Here is an 18556-nt window from a genome sequence, read left to right as displayed (position 1 = left end):
AGAGTCATTGATCTTTAAGGGTCATTTTCTTCTTTGTGTTTCAGTAAAATGTCTTCAACAAGCTTTTCAACTCCACCACCACTTGTTTTCAATGGTGAAAACTACCATATCTGGGTAGTAAAAATGAAGACCTACCTTCAAGCTTTTGACTTGTAGGAGGAAGTGAATGCTGATGTTGAACCACCACCGTTGAGAGTGAATCCCACCTTAGCACAAATCAAGTAACATAATGATGATCGTGCTAAGAAGTACAATGCGATGTCGTGCATACAAAGTAGTGTTTCATATGTGATTTTCACCAAGATTATAGCTTGTGAGACTCCTAAAGAAGCTTGGGATAAGCTAAAGGAGGAGTTTCAAGGTTCGGACAAGAACAAGCAGCAGCAACCTATTAATCTCATAAGAGATTTTGATAACTTGAAAATAAGGGAGGCTAAAACAGTGAAAGCAGACAGGATAATAGCAGTGGTCAATAGCATCAGATTGCTAGGAGGCCAATTCAGTGATAGTAAGGTAGTTAAGAGGTATGAGTCAAAGAATTCTTCTCTTGAAGACTTGAGGGACCTATCAACAATCTCACTACCAAATTTTATCAATGTACTATATGCTCAAGAATATAAGAGAGCATCAAGACAAGATGAGCGTGTTAAGGGAGGCTTTCAAGCAAGAGGTAAAAAATGATCGAGCTCCACAAATTACAAAGGAAAGGAGGTCTTGACAGAAAAGAAAGAAAATATAAAAAGATAAGGGGAAGGAAGAAGTATCCACCATGTTCTCATTGTAAAAGGATAAGTCATTCAGAAAGGTTTTACTGGTTCAGGCCTGATGTTTAGTGTAAAGCCTGTAAGCAGCTTAGCCATATAGAGAAGGTGTGCAAGAATAATGGGCAACCACAACAGAAAAATGCTCAGGCACAGGCAACTGATGGAAACCAAGCTCAGGAGGAACTCATTTTCATTGTCTTGTGCCTTACTACAATAAGCAACATTGAGAAACACTGGCTCATTGACAATGGCTGCACAAATCACATGACCTCAAATGAAAACATCTTTAAAATTATTGACACAAGTTCCAACTCCAACATCAAGGTTGGAAATGGTTAGCACATTAAGGGGAAAGGAAAATGAGATGTTTTAATCAACAGTCAATCAGGTACAAAACTTGTTTCAAATGTTCTTTTTGTGCCAGAAATCAATTTGAATCTAGTAAGTGTAAGCTAATTTCTTGAAAGAGGTTATTTTATTGTGTTTAAGAATAGAGAATGCTTGATTGTTGATCCATATAGATGTGAGCTTATATCAGTTGTTATGTCTGATAGAAGCTTTGTTGTGGATTAGAACTTAGCAACATCTAAAGCCTATACAATTTTAGTTGATGAATCTGAATTGTGGCATAGGAGAATGGGTCATATTAATTACAAGTCATTATCTTAGTGATCTAAGGTTGAGTTGGTTGAAAACTTGCCAAAAATGGTTGAGCATGAAGAAGTCTGTGAAGTATGTTAGTTAAGAAAACAAAGTAGGTTGTTGTTTCCGGTGAACAAGGCCTGGAGAACTTCTAAAAAGCTTCACTTAGTTCACACCAATATGTGCGAACATATGAGAACTCAATCATTAAGTGGTAACAAGTATTTTGTTTTGTTTATTGATGGTTATTCAAGATTTTGTTGGGTTTACTTCGTAAAAAAAAGTCTAAAGTTCCACAAATGTTTTGTAAGTTCAAGTCAGTTGTTGAAACTCAACTTGGGTGCAAGATTAGAATTGTGAGGTTTATTAATGGAACTAAATACACCTCAGAACTATTTGAGAAGTTTTGTGAAGATTTAGTGATTGAACACCAGCTCACCAATACTTATACACCTTAGCAAAATGGTGTAAGTGAGAGGAAGAATAGAACCATGATGGATATGTCTAGGTGCCTCATGTTTGAGAAAAATTTACCTAAGAGTTTTTGGGATAAAGCTGTAAATTCAACTATGTATCTCCATAACAAGTTGCCAACCAAGGCTATAAAGAAGAAGGCTCTGTTTGAAGCATGGTTTGGTTTTAAACCTTCAGTAGTTCATATTCCAACAATCAAAAGGGAGAAGTTAGGGAAGAAGGCCCAACCTGATATTTTTGTGGGTTATAGCAACAACAAAAAGGGTCATAGAGTTTTTGATCCATCATCCTGCAAAATGTATGCAAGTAGAGATGTTGTGTTCGATGAAGATGCAACATGGAATTAGGAAAAGGCAAAACCATAACAAGTCAATGAAAGGCATATTTTGTGACTGATGAAGCTGAAGTATATGAGCAAGAAGTTGATTATGATGATTTTTCAATGAGGGGGACTCTCGACCTATTAGTGAAATTTATGAAAAAGCTGACATGGCAGTTCTTGAACCCACCAGTTATGAATAAGCTACATTAATAGAAGGCTGGAAGAAAGCAATGTAAGCTGAGCTGAAAATGATTCACAAGAACCAAACTTGAGAGCTTGTTGATAAGACATCACACAAGAGAGTTGTTGGCATCAAGTGGGTGTACAGAACCATGCTCAATGTTGATGGTTCACTCAATAGGTTTAAGGCAAGGTTGGTTGTGAGGGGACCAATCAACAATACGAGGTTGATTACATGGATACCTTTGCACTAGTAGCAAGACTGGATACAATCAGGCTAATTTTAGCTTTGGCAGCACAGATGGGATGAAAAATTCATCAGCTAGATGCTAAATCAAAGTTTTTGAATGGTTATCTGTAATAAGAAATATATGTGGATCAACCACCTGGTTTCATGGTTAAAGGAAGTAAAAAGAAGGTTTACAGGCTTAGAGAAGCCTTGTATAGGCTAAAGCAAGCTCCAATGGCTTGGTATGCTAGGATCGATAAGTACCTGCAACATTTGGGATTTCAGAAAAGCCTAAGTTAACCAACTCTATATGTGAAGATAGTTGAAAAGGCCACAACATTAATCATCTCCTTATATGTTGATGACCTATTGGTAATTTGAAGCAATGATAATTCCGTGATAGAGTTAAACTACAAATGGAGAAAGTATTTGAGATGTCAGATCTTGGCGAAATGAGATATTTTCTTGGATGAATGTGCTACAAGTACAAGAAGGAATATTTACCAATCAGCAGAGCTTTCCCTTGAAGATTTTGAAGAGGTTTTGTATGGAAAATTATAAACCAGTCAGCACACTAGTTGCACTAAAGAAAAGCTTAACAGGAATGATGAGCTTGAGAGGGTCGATGAGAAAAACTATAGAATTCTCATTGGTTGTTTGTTGTATTTAATAGCTACTTGACCAGACATTATGTATGCAGTAGGCATGTTGTCGATATTTATGCATTGCTGCAACATATTACATTTTAAAGCTGCTAAGAGGGTGCCGAGATACATCAAGGAATCCAACAACCTTGGTGTATGGTTTGAAAAGGTAGAAGCATTAAAGTTGGTTGTCTACGTCGACTGTGATTGAGCAGGTCTGATAGATGATATGAAAAGTATCTCTGGTTATCTTTTTTCACTTGGATCTGGCATATTCTCATAGAGCTCCAAGAAGTAGCCAAAAGTTATTCAGTCATCAGTTGAGGCGGAATATGTAGCTGCAGCAGTAGTTGTAAATCAAGCTATTTGGCTAAGAAAACGTCTTGGCGACTTAATCTTGTTCAAACTGAAGCAACACAATTTTTTTGTGACAATCAATCTTCCATTGCAATTGCGAAGAATCTCATTTTTCATGGGAGAACAAAGCACTTCAAGATAAAGTATCACTTTGAGAGAGAAGTTGAATAGAGTAAAAAAGTGACTTTGATTTATTGCAGCTCTGAATATCAACCAGCGAATATTTTGACCAAGCCTCTGGGAAAGGTAATGTTCGAAAGGCTCAGAAAGTAAATTAGTGTTCACAGCATGGTGGCCAATGAGGAGTGTTGCAAGATGGCCAACCATGTAATGGTGAGTACATTTGGCGAACGACATATGACGGACAATCGAGGATTTAAGTCATCTAGAAGACAGTTCAAGTTTGGCAAATAGTCCAAGCAGAAGTCATTTGGTGAGTAGTCTGAAAGTGGAAAAAGATTGGCAGACTCTCCATATGCAACAAGTAAGAACAAGCTCACCGAAGCCCAAGCTGCGCACTGTATGGCAAAATGTGAAACTACTAGTGGATTAAAGATATTGGCGGATTGAAGATCTACAGGTTGCAATGATATATTTTGATGCATGTTACACATGTTATGTTACATGTAAACCATTTTTAGTTGGTAGGTTTTGTGATATATTTAGGTGTTGATTGACACAAATCAACTTGTGTACAAGTGAAGTTTTTAATGTTTTCAAGATTGTATTAGTTAGATTAGTTGAGTTACGTCATGAATAAACTAATATATAATGTATTATCTGAATTGAAAAAGATAATGAAAAACATAGAAAGTCAAATTGGATTGTTAATTTTCTCTGTTTTGCTCTCTTTGTTGCTCAAAAACCCAACAAGAACCTCTCGATATGATCACACAAAAAAAAAAGAGTATAACTTTGCATGGAAAAACAACAATATGCAAATATTAACATCTTGCTACCACTCTATCTTCTTTTTCTAAATTCAAAGTCACTTTTACATTTAAAACATGCATCAGTTACTAACACAAAACCGTCCAAGTACCAAGCATGGTTGCCTGTAACACCCCTTACCCGTATCCGTCGCCGGAATAGGATACGAGGTATTACCAGATTTTACCGATTTTTTTTAAAACTCAATATAATCCCTTTATAAATATCTAATCCTCCCTGCAAATTTTAAACCGAGACCAAGACAACACAACCAAGCCATTTCAACATATTTTCAAGATAGATTTATTGTATTCATAAGATAATCTCATCACATGCCAAAACCAAAATTTGTTAGCCATACCAATGGCTAACCATACATTCATTCCACATTAACATCTACTTTACTAGCTTATACATGCCATTGATTTCCAAAATAAGTTTCTTTATGTACCGAGATCTTGAGGTTGATAGTGTGATGCTTCTCCGACCAAATTCGACCTCCGAGCTCTTAACACTACAAAACAGGGGAAAAAGAAACAGGATAAGCACTTTGTGCTTAGTAAGCTCATGTAACAAGAATTATACTTACCTAATATTTTCCATACAATGTAATAAACATTCATACACCCATTCCATACATTATTCCCCTATCATGCACAAACTCAACATTCAAATTAGTCCAATAATTTCCATGTATCAATAATTTATACCATGATTGATGAGCTCATCAATACCATGATTTCCATTTCCTTGTTATTTTTCCATATTTACCCCGTTGAACTACTTGGAATTTCGATGGATTTTCAGAGGTACACTTTAGTGTACAATTTCGGGTCCGTCAATTCATATTCATGTGCGCACATTTCCATTTCAGAGAGCACACTCCAGCGAACCTCATCCTTACAATGGGATTACCAGTCGAGCTAAATCACTCAGTAATATAAACTCACAGAGTATTGTCGGGATTACCAGTCCAGGCTAAATCCCCTGCAATGACAATTACTCTAATGAGCTTGGATCTGAATTACCAGTCCAGGCTAAATTCAGACCCTAATTCGGATTACCCGTCCGGGCTAAATCCATTTTCCACATATTCTTCGGGAGGGCTATATCAGGATAGGATCACCCGTCCGGGCTAGATCTTTTTTACCGTCAATTCCTTTTCAGAGATCCATCAAATTTTCCTTTCATTCAACCAGGATTTCTTCCTCTTTTTATCAAATATATCAATGTTTCATCAATTATCAAACAATTAACATCCAAATCATATTCACATCAATAACAAACATTTCAAGCATTTAAGAATATAATTCAAATTACACGAACTTACCTAGATACTTGTTCGTAAATAAAAATCTACTAATCCCGAACTTTTTCTTTTCCTCGATCTAGCTTCGTATTTGAATTTTCCGGATCTAAATAAATAAAGTTAATCATTAATCTAATACATTTCATGTTCATATGTAACATTCTCTAAAATTCCATTATTATTTATAGTGCATTCAAAGCTGTCTTACTGAGTCACAGTCACTAAATTATCTATATCTTGAGTTACGGAACTCCAAATTAAGATCCGTTAATTTTCCATGAAACTAGATTTGCATATCTTCTTACCATAAAATTTTTAGAATTTTTTGCCTAGCCAATAAGTACAGTTTATTCTTTAAATTTCCCCTGTTTCACTTGTTGATAGTTCCGACCCCTCTTCACTAAAAATTGATTATCTCATTGTACAGAATTCGGATGATGTTTCTGTTTGTTTCTTATGAAAATAGAATCATTAAGGATTCTAACCATATAAATTTTAACTCATAATAATTTTTGTACAATTTTTAATGATTTTCCAAAGTCAGAACAGGGGAACCAGAATTCATTCTGACCTTGTCTCACAAAATCTATTATATCCCATGATTTACAATTTCATTGCTTACACTGTTTCTTTTATAAGAAACTAGACTCAATAATATTTAATGTCATATTTTATTCATCCTCTAATTCGATCTCTACAATTTTTGGTGATTTTTCAAAGTTAGAGTACTGCTGCTGTCCAAAACTGTTTTAGTGCACAATATCAATTATCATTTTTCCCTAAACTTTCAATAAATGATAATTTTATCCCTACTCAATTAACCTCTCAATTGAGCTGATTTTTCTCAATTAACACTTTATCCCATCACTTTAGACTACTTTATAACCTTTGTAAATCAGAATTTCAGCACTAGACTTTGATTCCAAACATTTTCACAATTAGGTCCTACAAATCAATTTCTATTGAAATTACCTAATAAAATCATCTCACAAACAAATTAAAGCTTAAATTTCATCCTATTTCATCATAAAATTCCAGCACATATTCATAGCAACTTTCAAATTCATTCATAAAATCAAAAACTAATGAATTTAGTAATAGGACCTAGTTGTAAAAGTCTTAGAAATACAAAAATTACAAGAAAAAGGCAAGGATTAACTCACTTGGTGCAAAAATTATGAAAAACCAGCTTGAAGAAACCCTTAGGACGTTTTTGGCTGATGAGAATGCAGAAAATATGAAGAGAATTCTAGATATTCCACTTTAGTCCTAACTTTTAAAGCAATTTTTGCAATATTCCAATTTTACCCTTAATTCTTCAATTCTCCTGATTTTTCTCAACGTATGCCGCCCAAAATATCTTCTTTTGGGATTATTTGCAATTTATGTCCCTCCTCATTTAACAATTGAGCTATTTAATCCTTCTAGTAACTTTTACACCTTTTCAATTTAGTCATTTTTACGTAATTGACTATCCAAACATTAAAATTTTCTAACGAAATTTTTATACCATATTAATAATATTTCATAATTATTTATAAAATTATTTTTGACTCGGTTTTACGAGATCAAAGTCTCGATACCTTATTTTTACCCAATTTCTTCAATAATTTCTTTTTCTAACTAACCACTAAATCGGTAAAATTTTTCTATCGATATTTTCATACGATTTTCCTATCATATCAATATTCATGAAAAAATATTAAAATAAATTTATCTTTAAATCGGATTTGTGGTTACGAAACCACTATTCCGATAACTTTGAATTTGGGCCATTACATTGCCCTTACCTTTTCATCACAGATAATGGAACCTAGTTGTTGAAATATGTGAAACTCGTATATTTTAGGGATATATTTTAAAGTTTTTTAGGTAGATAAATCTTAGAATAAATCATTTGAGATATTCTTCGAATATTTTATTTTATTTTTAGTAGTTTATTAGAATAAGGAAATTATTTTTCCAATTAGGTTATGATTCTTTTCTCTATTTAAACTCAATTGTTTAGTTAATAAAAGACAGAATAGTTTTATTAAATGCTCTCTTGAAAACTTTCATGGCATTTGAGCTAGGTTAAATCTCTAGTAGTATCATGGTTAAAATAGCCTTCACTGGAGATATGAGATCCAACAATCAAACAGAGGAAGAAAGTTTTACCGTTGAAACAACTAATGAAAATTATGAGGGCCAAAGTTCTCTAGAAGGGTCTCCATTCACTAAGGAACAATTAGAGCATCTACACAAGCTTTTTCAATCACCACAATTTCAGATGAATTCTTTTGTTCCTAACTCATCCAATAATCCTTCTTCCTCCTTTTCCCAATCAGGTACTGATTTTTCTATTTTTTTCAGTGTCAAGCCTTGTAAAACAAACACCTGGATCATTGATTCTGAAGCTAGTAATCACATGACTAGTAGTCATTTTCAACTTACACACCTTGTGCAGGAAAGAAAAAAATTAAAGTAGTAGATGGGTCATTCTCTGCAATAGTCGGGAAAGGCACTGTTAAAATTTCGTCTTCCTTAGTTTTACATGATGTTTTACATGTGTCAAATCTAGCTTGTAATCTCATATTAGTTAGTAAATTATCCCAGTCCTCGAATTGTCATATTATATTTGACTCCTCTATTTGTAAATTTCAGGACATAGTATCAGGGAGGATTATTGGCAATACTAAAGAATCTGGTGGAATTTACTTTCTTGATGACGACTATCTAAGTCAGCCAACAACTACTTTATGTTTAAATTTTGCTTCTAGTTTTGATAAGGTTATGATTTGGAATTATAGGCTTGGACATCCTAATTTTTACTATTTAAGATATTTGTTACCTGATCTATTTAAAAATAAATGTCCTTCGTATCACTGTGAGTTTTATGAATTGGTTAAACATCATCAGTCATTCTTCCCACCTCAAAAATATAAAACTTCCAAACCTTTTTCATTAATTCATAGTGATGTTTGGGGACCTTCGAGAGTCTCAACTTTTTCAAGAAAAACGTTGGTTTGTCACATTTATTGATGATCATACTTGCATTTGTTGGGTGTTTTTATTAAAATATAAGTCTGAAGTTAAAAATATGTTTCAGTCTTTTTATGCTATGGTGAAACAATTAGGTGTGAGAATAGAAGTACTTCGGAGTGACAATGGTGGGGAATTTTTTAGTGACAAATTAGGTGTTTTTTTAACCAAACATGGTATACTCCAGCAAAGCTCTTATACAAATATACCACAACAAAATGAGGTTACAGAAAGGAAAAACTGACATCTTTTGGAAGTAACTAGAGCCTTAATTTTCACTAGTTAGGTACCACATTATCTTTGGGGCGAAGCCTTGTTAACAGCTACATATCTTATTAATAGAATGCCTAGTAAAACTCTAAACTATAGAACTCCTTTCCATCTCTTTAAAGATAACTTTCCTAACTCTAAATTGATCACAGATTTATCCCTTTTAGTTTTTGGGTTTAGTGTTTTTGTTCATCTTCACAACCAAGGTAAACTGGCCCTAGAGAAAAAAATATGTCTTTGTTGGCTATACTTCTAATAAAAAGGGTTACAAATGTTATGATCCAATTGATAGGAAGATTATTGTTACCATGGATGTCACATTTGTTAAAACGCAATCTTACTTTGATTCTAATCTTCGGAGAGGGAATTATAGTAAGGAAGATTCTATAATTGATCAAGAAAACACTAGGAATATACAACATAGGAATTCTAATAATGGGAAAGGTGAATTTATGATTAACACAAAAATTAATGATTTTAATGTTGTTAATGAAAATGAGTATGAAGGTGAAGAGTCTGATCATGAGAATAGAGAATAAACAAAGGAGTTAATTGTTTACTCAATAAGAAATCAAAATCAAGAAAGTGGAATCCACTAGATTCATCACCAAGAATCTGACCCGTAAGATATTGTCAAAACTCTAGGTAAAACTCATAATCCAACCAATGAATTTTCTGATTTAGATATTCCAATTGCTAAAAGAAAAGGTATTAGAAATATTGTCAAATATCCCATGTCTAACTTTGTGTCCTATAAAGCCTTGTCTTCGACATTCTCAGCCTTTTTTTTATGTCTCGATACTGTGAAAATACCTAAAAATGTGAAAGATGCTTTACATGTTCCTGAGTGGAAGGAGGCTATTTTTGAGGAGATACGCGCTCTTGAAAAAATAGGTACATGGGAAACAATGGAATTACCTATAGGGAAAAAAAACTGTGGGCTATAAATGGGTGTTCACAACCAAATTCAAACTGAATGGATCTTTAGATAGATACAAAGCTCGGCTGGTGGCTAAAGGGTACACTCAAACATACGGGATAGATTATCTTGAAACATTTGCTCCATAGCCAAACTAAATTTTGTTAGAGTTCTTTTATCAATTGTTGTTAATATTGATTGGTCCTTACAGTAGCTAGATGTGAAGAATGCTTTCCTAAATGGGAAACTTGAAGAAGAAGTTTGCATGGATCCTCATCCAAGTTTTAAAGAAAAATTTGGAACTCGAGTATGTAAGCTCAGGAAATCTTTGTATAGTCTAAAGCAGCCTCCTCGAGCTTGGATTGAACGGTTTACTCAAGTTATTGAAAAATAAGGTTACTCACAAGGGCAAGCTGATCACACAATGTTCTATCAACACTCACAAAGAGGTAGAATAACAGTTATTATAGTTTATGCCAATGATATCATTCTTACAGGAGATGATGTGGATGAAATAAGGCGTCTCAATGAGCATCTAGCATTGGAGTTTGAGACCAAAGACTTGGGTCCTTTGAAATAATTTCTTAGAATGGGAGTTGCTCGATCAAATAAGGGTATTGAGGTCTCTCAGAAAAAATATGTAATTGATCTTTTAAAAGAGGCTGGGATGAGTGGTTGCCGCTCAGTTGACGCACAAATTGATCCAAATGTAAAATTCAGAAATAAAGAAGGTCGATTAGTTGATAAAAGGAATACCAAAGATTAGTCGATAAGTTAATTTACTTATCACATACAAAGCCAGACATAGCTTTTGCAGTGAGCTTAGTGAGTCAATTTATGCACTCCCCAATGGAGGAACATGAAGAAGCAGTGTTTCAGATTCTGAAATACTTGAAGAGTTCACCTGGAAAGGGCTTATTCTTCAAGAAATCCGAACAAAGAGGAATTGAAGCTTATACAAGTGCAGACTGGGCAGGCTCAATGACAAATAGAAGATCTACATCAGGATACTATACCTTTGTTTGGGGAAACCTTATGACTTGGTGAAGCAAAAAACAAAATGTTATAGCAAGAATTAGTGCAGAGGCTGAGTTTAAATCAATGACTCAAGGAATTTATGAAATGATGTGGTTAAAAAGAATTATGGAAGAGCTGAGGAAACCAATAACTTCACCAATGAAGTTGTGCTGTGATAGTAAAACTGTCATTAGTATTGCTCACAACCCAGTCTAGCATGACAGAACTAAACATGTTGAGATTGATAGACATTTTATCAAGGAGAAGATTGAAGAAGGCCAAGTGTGCATGCCGTTTGTTCCTTCAAAACAACAGATTGCTGACATACTCACCAAAGGGCTCTCTAAGACAAGCTTTGATTTTCTTGTAAGCAAGTTGGGCATGATTGATCTATATGCACCAACTTGAGGGAGGGTGTTGAAATATGTGAAACTCATATATTTTGGGGATATATTTTAAAGTTATTTAGGTAGATAAATCTTAGAATAAATCATTTGATATATTTTAAGAATATTTTGTTTTATCTTTTAGTAGTTTATTAGAATAAGATAATTATTTTTCCAATTAGGCTATGACTCTTTTTTTTTATTTAAATTCAGTTATTTAATTAATAAAAGACAGAACAGTTTCATTAAATGCTCCATATATCTCACATTGATAACCGTGTTAAAATTCCACAAACCAATTACAATTAGCAGGTAGAGACAACCAATAAGAAGATCCTGCAAACTATCAAAAAGGAAGGTAGGCAAGGCCATTGTGGCCTGGTTAAAAGAACTACCTGGAATACTATGAGCCTTACAAACCATGTCACATACAAGGATGGGGTATTCGGAGGAAGATTTTACGATCTTTGCTATCACCCTATGAGGTATTTGGATTTTAGGAACAAAGTACTGTTCAAAGGTGTAGCTCCAAATTCTGTGGGGGTGATTAAAGTAGCTTTTGAGTTGATAAATAATACTAGAATGGTGTATTCGGGTTGGAGTTTACTTCAACCGCAACGTAATAGGGAAGAACAAGACCAACCAAAGTCTGTGTCTGTTTACTCCTATAATATCTTCCTTCGATGGAGTAGAAAACACACTAGTTTTTGTTGTCTTGCTTATTAAAATACCAGGGCATAAGATGTGGCGTATTGTTCGTGGGAATTTTAGTAAGTGATGGAGTTGTCAAGAAGCTTTCGATAATCTGATTTGTTCTACCAGTGGCCATTCAACTGGAAATCTCATCATATGCATCATCTAAACCAAAGGCTAACTTATAAGAAATTTTATTGAAGACAAGTTTTTCTGCATTGGGATGCACAACCAATCCTCGACGACATCAATGTCTTGACGGCAGGAATACGGACAACCATGAAACACTTAAGAGGGTAACTAGGGAAGCATCGAAAGAGTTGACTCATGTTTTATTTTGCTTTCTGTATAAACAAAGGCCAGCCCTACTTACAAAGCATGACAATATCGAACAGAACCATATACCAGAATCCAAACCCTGCCTAGGCCTTATGCTTACACACCTCAGGTGCTAAATATTTAAATTCAAAGAAGATAAAAGATAGGCATATATACTTTCTCAATCATATTTACAATGCCAGTATTAATAATAAAAAATGCGTGTCATTCTTCATCATAATCAGAAATTTTAAAAATTGTATAATAAATCTATGAAATATTATATTATTACCGTGTGAAGGGAAACAAAAGAAATGGAAAAATGGAGGGAAATTGACTCACAAGTGATCATATACCCATGCAAATATCCGAATAAGCATCAGAACGTAAATACTTCAGAAATAATAAAAAGTTAATGCGTAAGATAGAAAAACTGTACTGCACTGAGGCACTAGAAATTTATTGATAAAAGAGGTAAAAAAGTTCTCAAAACTGAGATTCATTATGCTTGAATCAATAAAGAATAAGTACGAATAACAGATATATTACTCCTGCTTCTTGATTTATTTCCTGTGTGCAAAATATGACCTGTGCATATTGGTAACATTCAAAGGTAAAATGGTAAAAAGATACCAAAAACAAAAAAGAATGAACCATGGATTTAACCCCTTGGTATTTATTTCCTGTGTGCAAAATATGACCTGTGCATATTGGTAACATTCAAAGGAAAGGTAAAATGGTAAAAAGATACCAAAAACAAAAAAGAATGAACCATGGATTTAACCCCTTCGTTTTTATGGCCACTCTTAAGTGACTTTCAACAGATGTAGAGATCAAATCTCAACATCTGCTACAGTTTTCCTTATTCATAGGCTGGAGCTGTCTTTTATTCTTTTTTTCATAGTATATAGTAGTATTAGGTACCCGTCTATTGTTCGGAAATGAAAATGTATTTCTAAGGTTCAAAGGAAACACTGTCCTCATATGTATGTCTTCAAGCTATCAAACTGTTTTAGTCGAGTCAAACCAAGAAAATGATGGAAGCATGGCTGGCTTATCTTTATTCTGTTAGTTCCCAAAATTCCACCACTTCTTCTTCTTTTGAACCTCGGTTGAGGGGAAATCTATAATCGAGCACAAAGAAAGATTTAATGACATTAGAGGAGTGAAACTAAAACACATAACATTAAACATGAAGATCCAATTTAAGTTCAATGCAGAGTCTAGCAGATTTCATTTAGACTTCCCGACTATACTACCATGATTCTTCATTTAATCAGCTCAGTCCAAAATCTTCGTTCAAATACCACAGGACACTATCCCTTTTATCTGAAAGGATAAGTAAACCAGGACTTCGAGACTTTTATACTACTGCTACTACGGAGCTCGAGTAAAGATAAATTCGAATAGAAGCTAAAGAAAAGAGAAAAGATGTAATATAATACCTCCTTGAAAGTGGATTGAGTTGTAGTGAACTTCGGCCCAAAAACTTAAGAAAATCACTGCATTGGTACACATAACATTTCATAAGACATAGCATTTATGAGAAGAAAAGAAGGCTTTATTATGTTGTTTGCTTAATTTGCAAAAATCAGTGGGAAACAAAAGCAAACAATAGTTTTAGAAGAAAATAACAATAAAAAGTGTTGAGGGGAGGTCGCACTCTGGGCCGATCTCAGACCCTCAAACGAAGTATTGTTCCCAAGGTGTCTATGCTCGGTTTTAGCCTCGGGTTTTTGTCTCCAGACTCCAAGAAGAGCCCAAAGGGATTCACGGAGTTTAGTGGGAGCGCTTGGTCCACCAGGTAAATGTTTTTAGCATTTTGGCCTTAGTGGGGTTCAAGTATAGACACCCCAAGCACAATACCTCTACTGTTCAAGGGTAAAACAGAGCATAGACACTCCGGGCACAATACCTCCACTGTTCGAGGGTCTGATCAGCTGCTCAGAGGACGACACTTCAAAGGCTTCTCCTAATAGGAGAGCCGACCCCCCTCAACAAAAATTTTTTCCTTTAGTTTAATTGAATGATAAAAGAATACATGATCCTACTTTATATGGAATAAAAAATTCTCCAAAATTCAATCAACAGGGAAGCCAAGGGCTAAAATTTTACCTCCTTTTGGCTTCTGGAAGTTAGGAATGATCTCGATGTAACAAGTATCCTTAAATGAAGTTAGAACAAAAATTCTCACACCATACTGAAAAAATTGCTAGTGTTAGTCATTGAAAAAAAATTCATGAACACTTAATCATTAGCAAAGTGAAAGAAAACCCGAGGGAGCTACAGCACATGGAAGGGAGCAGGAGACAGAAAGATCTATGCTTCTTCTTTGGGACACATAATGAAAAATGTTAATAGAACTAGATTCAGGCAACTAAAGAGATTAGGTCTAAAAATAGTAAATTGGTAATCATATAAGTTTGGTCACAACACAATTTCTTCAAAGAAAGGTGTTTGTTTATTATAAAATTTGTAGCCCATACCGTGTCTGCAGCCGCTTGCAATGTGACATGATCACCCCACTCGCCACTCCTGGCATCATTCATAGATGGTATTAACATTGCTATTCTTTTGCCCATAAGCTTGAATGGTAAAAAACAAGGAAAAAAAGTTTTACTAATACTTGGACATCTCCTTCAAATAGTCAGCATAATCCATGGGGACATATCCTTCATATGCCTCTTGGTGAGATTTAAGCTGCCAAAACAAGCCATTGTAGTGAAAGCTACATCAGGATCATTACATATCTTATACCTCAATAAACAAATTTAATGTTCTGTGTGATCCAGCAAAATAAAAAACTAATTCCAGGACAACAAACCTGATTTACAACTTGACGTCTCACATTTTTGTGATTATCTGGTGTACGATATATCTGATCTGACAGTGCACGGAACTGGAAACCAAGAAACTGACCATAAATATTATTCTAGAAATGCAAGGGTTAAACCACAACATAAAGACAACACACCTGACAGTTACCATCTCCTTGAACCTTGAGCTCATCAAAACCGTATAGCTGCAACCTGGATACGGAAAGAAACTCCATTGATGAAAACCTACATGCTAACATATAGAAGAAAAACAAAAAGAATAATTACCTGTTTAACAACCTTTCATGATCAGACATTGCTTCATCGAAGGATGGTATTTCGCCGTTGATTCTAGGGACATGCTGCAACAAACAGATTCAAATGCATTAGAAGAAAATGCAAGAGTTGCAGGTTCTCATGCATCAACCAAAATTAAGTCCTTTTAACAATTTTAAATGCAAATCAGAGGATCACGTAAATGGACATAATAAAAATAAATAATAAACAACGACACTTTTATAAGGTAAACTTACAGGAATAGGAATCATTTGATTCAACCTCTTGCCTAAATCATCATCTAGTATATAATATCCATCAGTCGGCTCCAAAGAGCTGGAAAAATCCTCCGAATCACTAGGGCTAGGGCACGAACTAGGTGGCACCAAAACATCAGATTCATCCTGGCCATATTCATAGGCTGCATATTGCGGCAAAATAAATTCCAAATAGTGATAAGCTTATAAACATCATGAAAATGATATAAACATGATAGGAAAAGCTTCTAGACACCTGAATAATTGTAGTTTGTTGCTAATGGACTATACCAATCATAAGGTCCACTGGATGCCTGCAATTGTTGTTCATCAGCATGAGAAAATTGAGAAGCTTCTGCTACATCCAGATGTGAGAACTCTTCCTGAAGGATACCAGCAATGACCTTATCATTCTCTATCTGGCTGCTTTGAGCATCCGTATGACCTCTAAAATCATGCATGTGATGATACATTTCACCATTATCATGCTGTATTGTATAACTATATACGGAAGGATAAAACAGGTCACCCCCCAGAACCCAATGCATGAAATCTGAATCTTGCTGATTCATAATCATCAACTTCAAACAAACACTTGACCATCTGTACAAGCAATTCTCAATTAGATATTTGTTCACAAATAAAAAATAATAAAAAAAAGCATTTGGATATCCGTATTCATGCATGAAGAAATAAGTCCTAAAACTGCAATTACCCTGAAAACCAAAGGGCAAAGGCTCTGCTGCAAGCATCAAACTAAGAAACTGCAGCAATACACTTTCTTTGTGGAAAGTTATGGAAACCTAGAAATCTAAGTAGTCATATCTATTTGCTCTAGTTTTTTCAAACTATTTAAGTCAATTGTCTATAGAGCACCAAGTTCTACATGAACTATATTTGTATTGATGATACTCTGTGAAAGTTCATTCAAAATAATTAAAATTAATTGCAAAAAGGTACTAAAAATTCTGTAAATAAACAAATGATGAAGTATCAATTTATTTTCCTCAATCTGAGGATACTTTCTCCTTCAAATATATCTTTAAAAAAGTAAGCACTATTGATCATGAGTTAAGAATCAAGACCACCTTGTCTAAAAAGAAACCCAAAAGGAGTTATGAGAAAGATATTCTTTTCATTTCAGACGAAACCCCAAATAAGAATAACTTTGTAATAAAGCCAACAAAAAGGACTACATTAAAAAAGTTTGTTTTAGTGGATTTTCATTGCACTACAGAATAAAATCGTGTTAGCCCTCTAAATTTACCAGTGGAATCAATTCTATTCTATCCTAAAGCAACCATCTTAAAAGATAATAAATAAAAATTGTCAAAGTCAAATTAGATAAAATACTTTCTTTATTTACACTTTGATCTAGATCCAACTCTAAGATACTCTCCACTTAGAGTTTCATTTCTGAATAAACTACTGAAAATTTAATGACTAAAACGACAATTAATTCTTTAAGGTTTCTCTTATGCCTGGATATAATTTACAGTTCATACACACGATTTCTTAGCAATAACATATACAAAACCATGGAAACCACAAAGCACAAAACTCGAAATTTCCAAAAAAAAAAAAACACGTCGATTCAAATGAAAACTTGATGTAGCCGATCAAACAGATAAACACAAAGATTAAAAATAAAAAATCCGAACTTTATCATTAAGCAACCTAAAAACATAAAAAAGAAAAAAACCCCAGAATTCAGAAAACACTAATAAACAATACGAATTAAACCCAGAAATAGGTGATCATTTCCAAGTCCATTCAATCAAAACAATAAAAAAAGATCTGGAATTTACAGTACTCACCAAACCAGGAAGGTTGAAACCTTAGTTTCAAAAGGAAAAAACAAGACACAAAAGCAAACAAGGAACTATTTCACAAGAAACAATGGAGTACACGAGTGACTTAAGATAACGATCGAACGTTGAATTTTTTGAAACGAAAAAAAAGTATACAAAAATAAATAAAAAAAGGGGAAAAAACTAAAATAGCTTCATTTTGACGTATTTATAAACAAATTGTTTCCCGCGGGCGTTAAAAAGACAAGCAACTCCCGATCTGATTCCGTACGGATGGCCCTTTCAACCGTTGGATCAGAGTTTCGAGCGGACGTGATATTCCGTTGAGTTGAAGCGGCATCTTCAAAATCCATTTAATGAGTTGTTCTGAATTTTTAAAGGAGACTGGCGAATAATTGGTTTTTGAGTTGAAAACTATGGAAAATGAAGTGTTGAGATCCTTCCATTAATTGGAGCAATTACGAGATCTACGGCTGTAATTTCGTGAATTTGGACTGCTTTTAGGTTGTTGCGAATTTGACGGTTCTGACCTTTGCTTTGAAATCAATTTTATTACCTAGGATATCAATTAACAATTTAAAATGGTTTTTATTCGGAAAAAGAGAAAATACAATTTAAAAATGGTCCAAAACAGTCCAACCCCGTCCTCTCTCATTTTCACATCAACATCATACTAGCTACCTCATATTATTTTTATTCTAGTTTTTATATTTGTATTTACGAGTTGCATGAAAATTGCAATAATTTGTTTATTTTATTTTTTATGATTGTAAATTATACATCATCTTCATTTTAGGCACTCAAAATAAATAAAATTATGATTTAAGCACTCATGTTAGTCAATTTGGTAACTCACGTTAAGATCATAAACTGTCAATTGACGTGACAATTAAAAATTAATATAATAACAAATTTAGTCTT

The 18556-nt window shown here is 34.1% G+C and overlaps 2 protein-coding genes across 7 annotated transcripts; one reads left to right on the top strand and one right to left on the bottom strand.

Moving 5' to 3' along the window:
* Nucleotides 1-258: 258 nt before the first annotated feature.
* LOC105767271 (uncharacterized) lies at nucleotides 259-1103 on the top strand. The gene is made up of 2 exons (XM_012586777.1): nucleotides 259-670; nucleotides 841-1103. The coding sequence occupies exons 1-2, from the start codon at nucleotides 259-261 to the stop codon at nucleotides 1101-1103; spliced, it is 675 nt and encodes a 224-aa protein (XP_012442231.1).
* Nucleotides 1104-13124: 12021 nt separating this feature from the next.
* LOC105768030 (OVARIAN TUMOR DOMAIN-containing deubiquitinating enzyme 12) lies at nucleotides 13125-18081 on the bottom strand. 6 transcript variants are annotated; one of them, XM_012587723.2, is made up of 12 exons: nucleotides 17642-18081; nucleotides 16081-16427; nucleotides 15825-15988; nucleotides 15580-15653; nucleotides 15450-15504; nucleotides 15300-15374; nucleotides 15102-15175; nucleotides 14962-15010; nucleotides 14591-14675; nucleotides 14391-14468; nucleotides 13921-13977; nucleotides 13125-13599 (listed from the first exon to the last, which is right to left on the bottom strand). In XM_012587723.2, exons 2-12 carry the CDS (start codon nucleotides 16400-16402, stop codon nucleotides 13544-13546), a joined length of 1089 nt encoding a protein of 362 aa, XP_012443177.1. In that variant the 5' UTR covers nucleotides 16403-16427; nucleotides 17642-18081; the 3' UTR covers nucleotides 13125-13543. The 6 variants fall into 6 exon arrangements, with proteins under 6 accessions (XP_012443177.1, XP_052485368.1, XP_012443178.1 ...); XM_052629408.1 differs by having other exon boundaries at nucleotides 16116-16427; XM_012587724.2 differs by having other exon boundaries at nucleotides 16540-18042.
* Nucleotides 18082-18556: the final 475 nt, after the last annotated feature.

The sequence above is a fragment of the Gossypium raimondii genome, chromosome 4 (assembly GCF_025698545.1).
Source record: "Gossypium raimondii isolate GPD5lz chromosome 4, ASM2569854v1, whole genome shotgun sequence".
NCBI lineage: Eukaryota > Viridiplantae > Streptophyta > Magnoliopsida > Malvales > Malvaceae > Gossypium > Gossypium raimondii.
The sequence above is the reverse complement of the archived record's forward strand: the minus strand, read 5'-3'. Positions and strand labels throughout refer to the sequence as shown.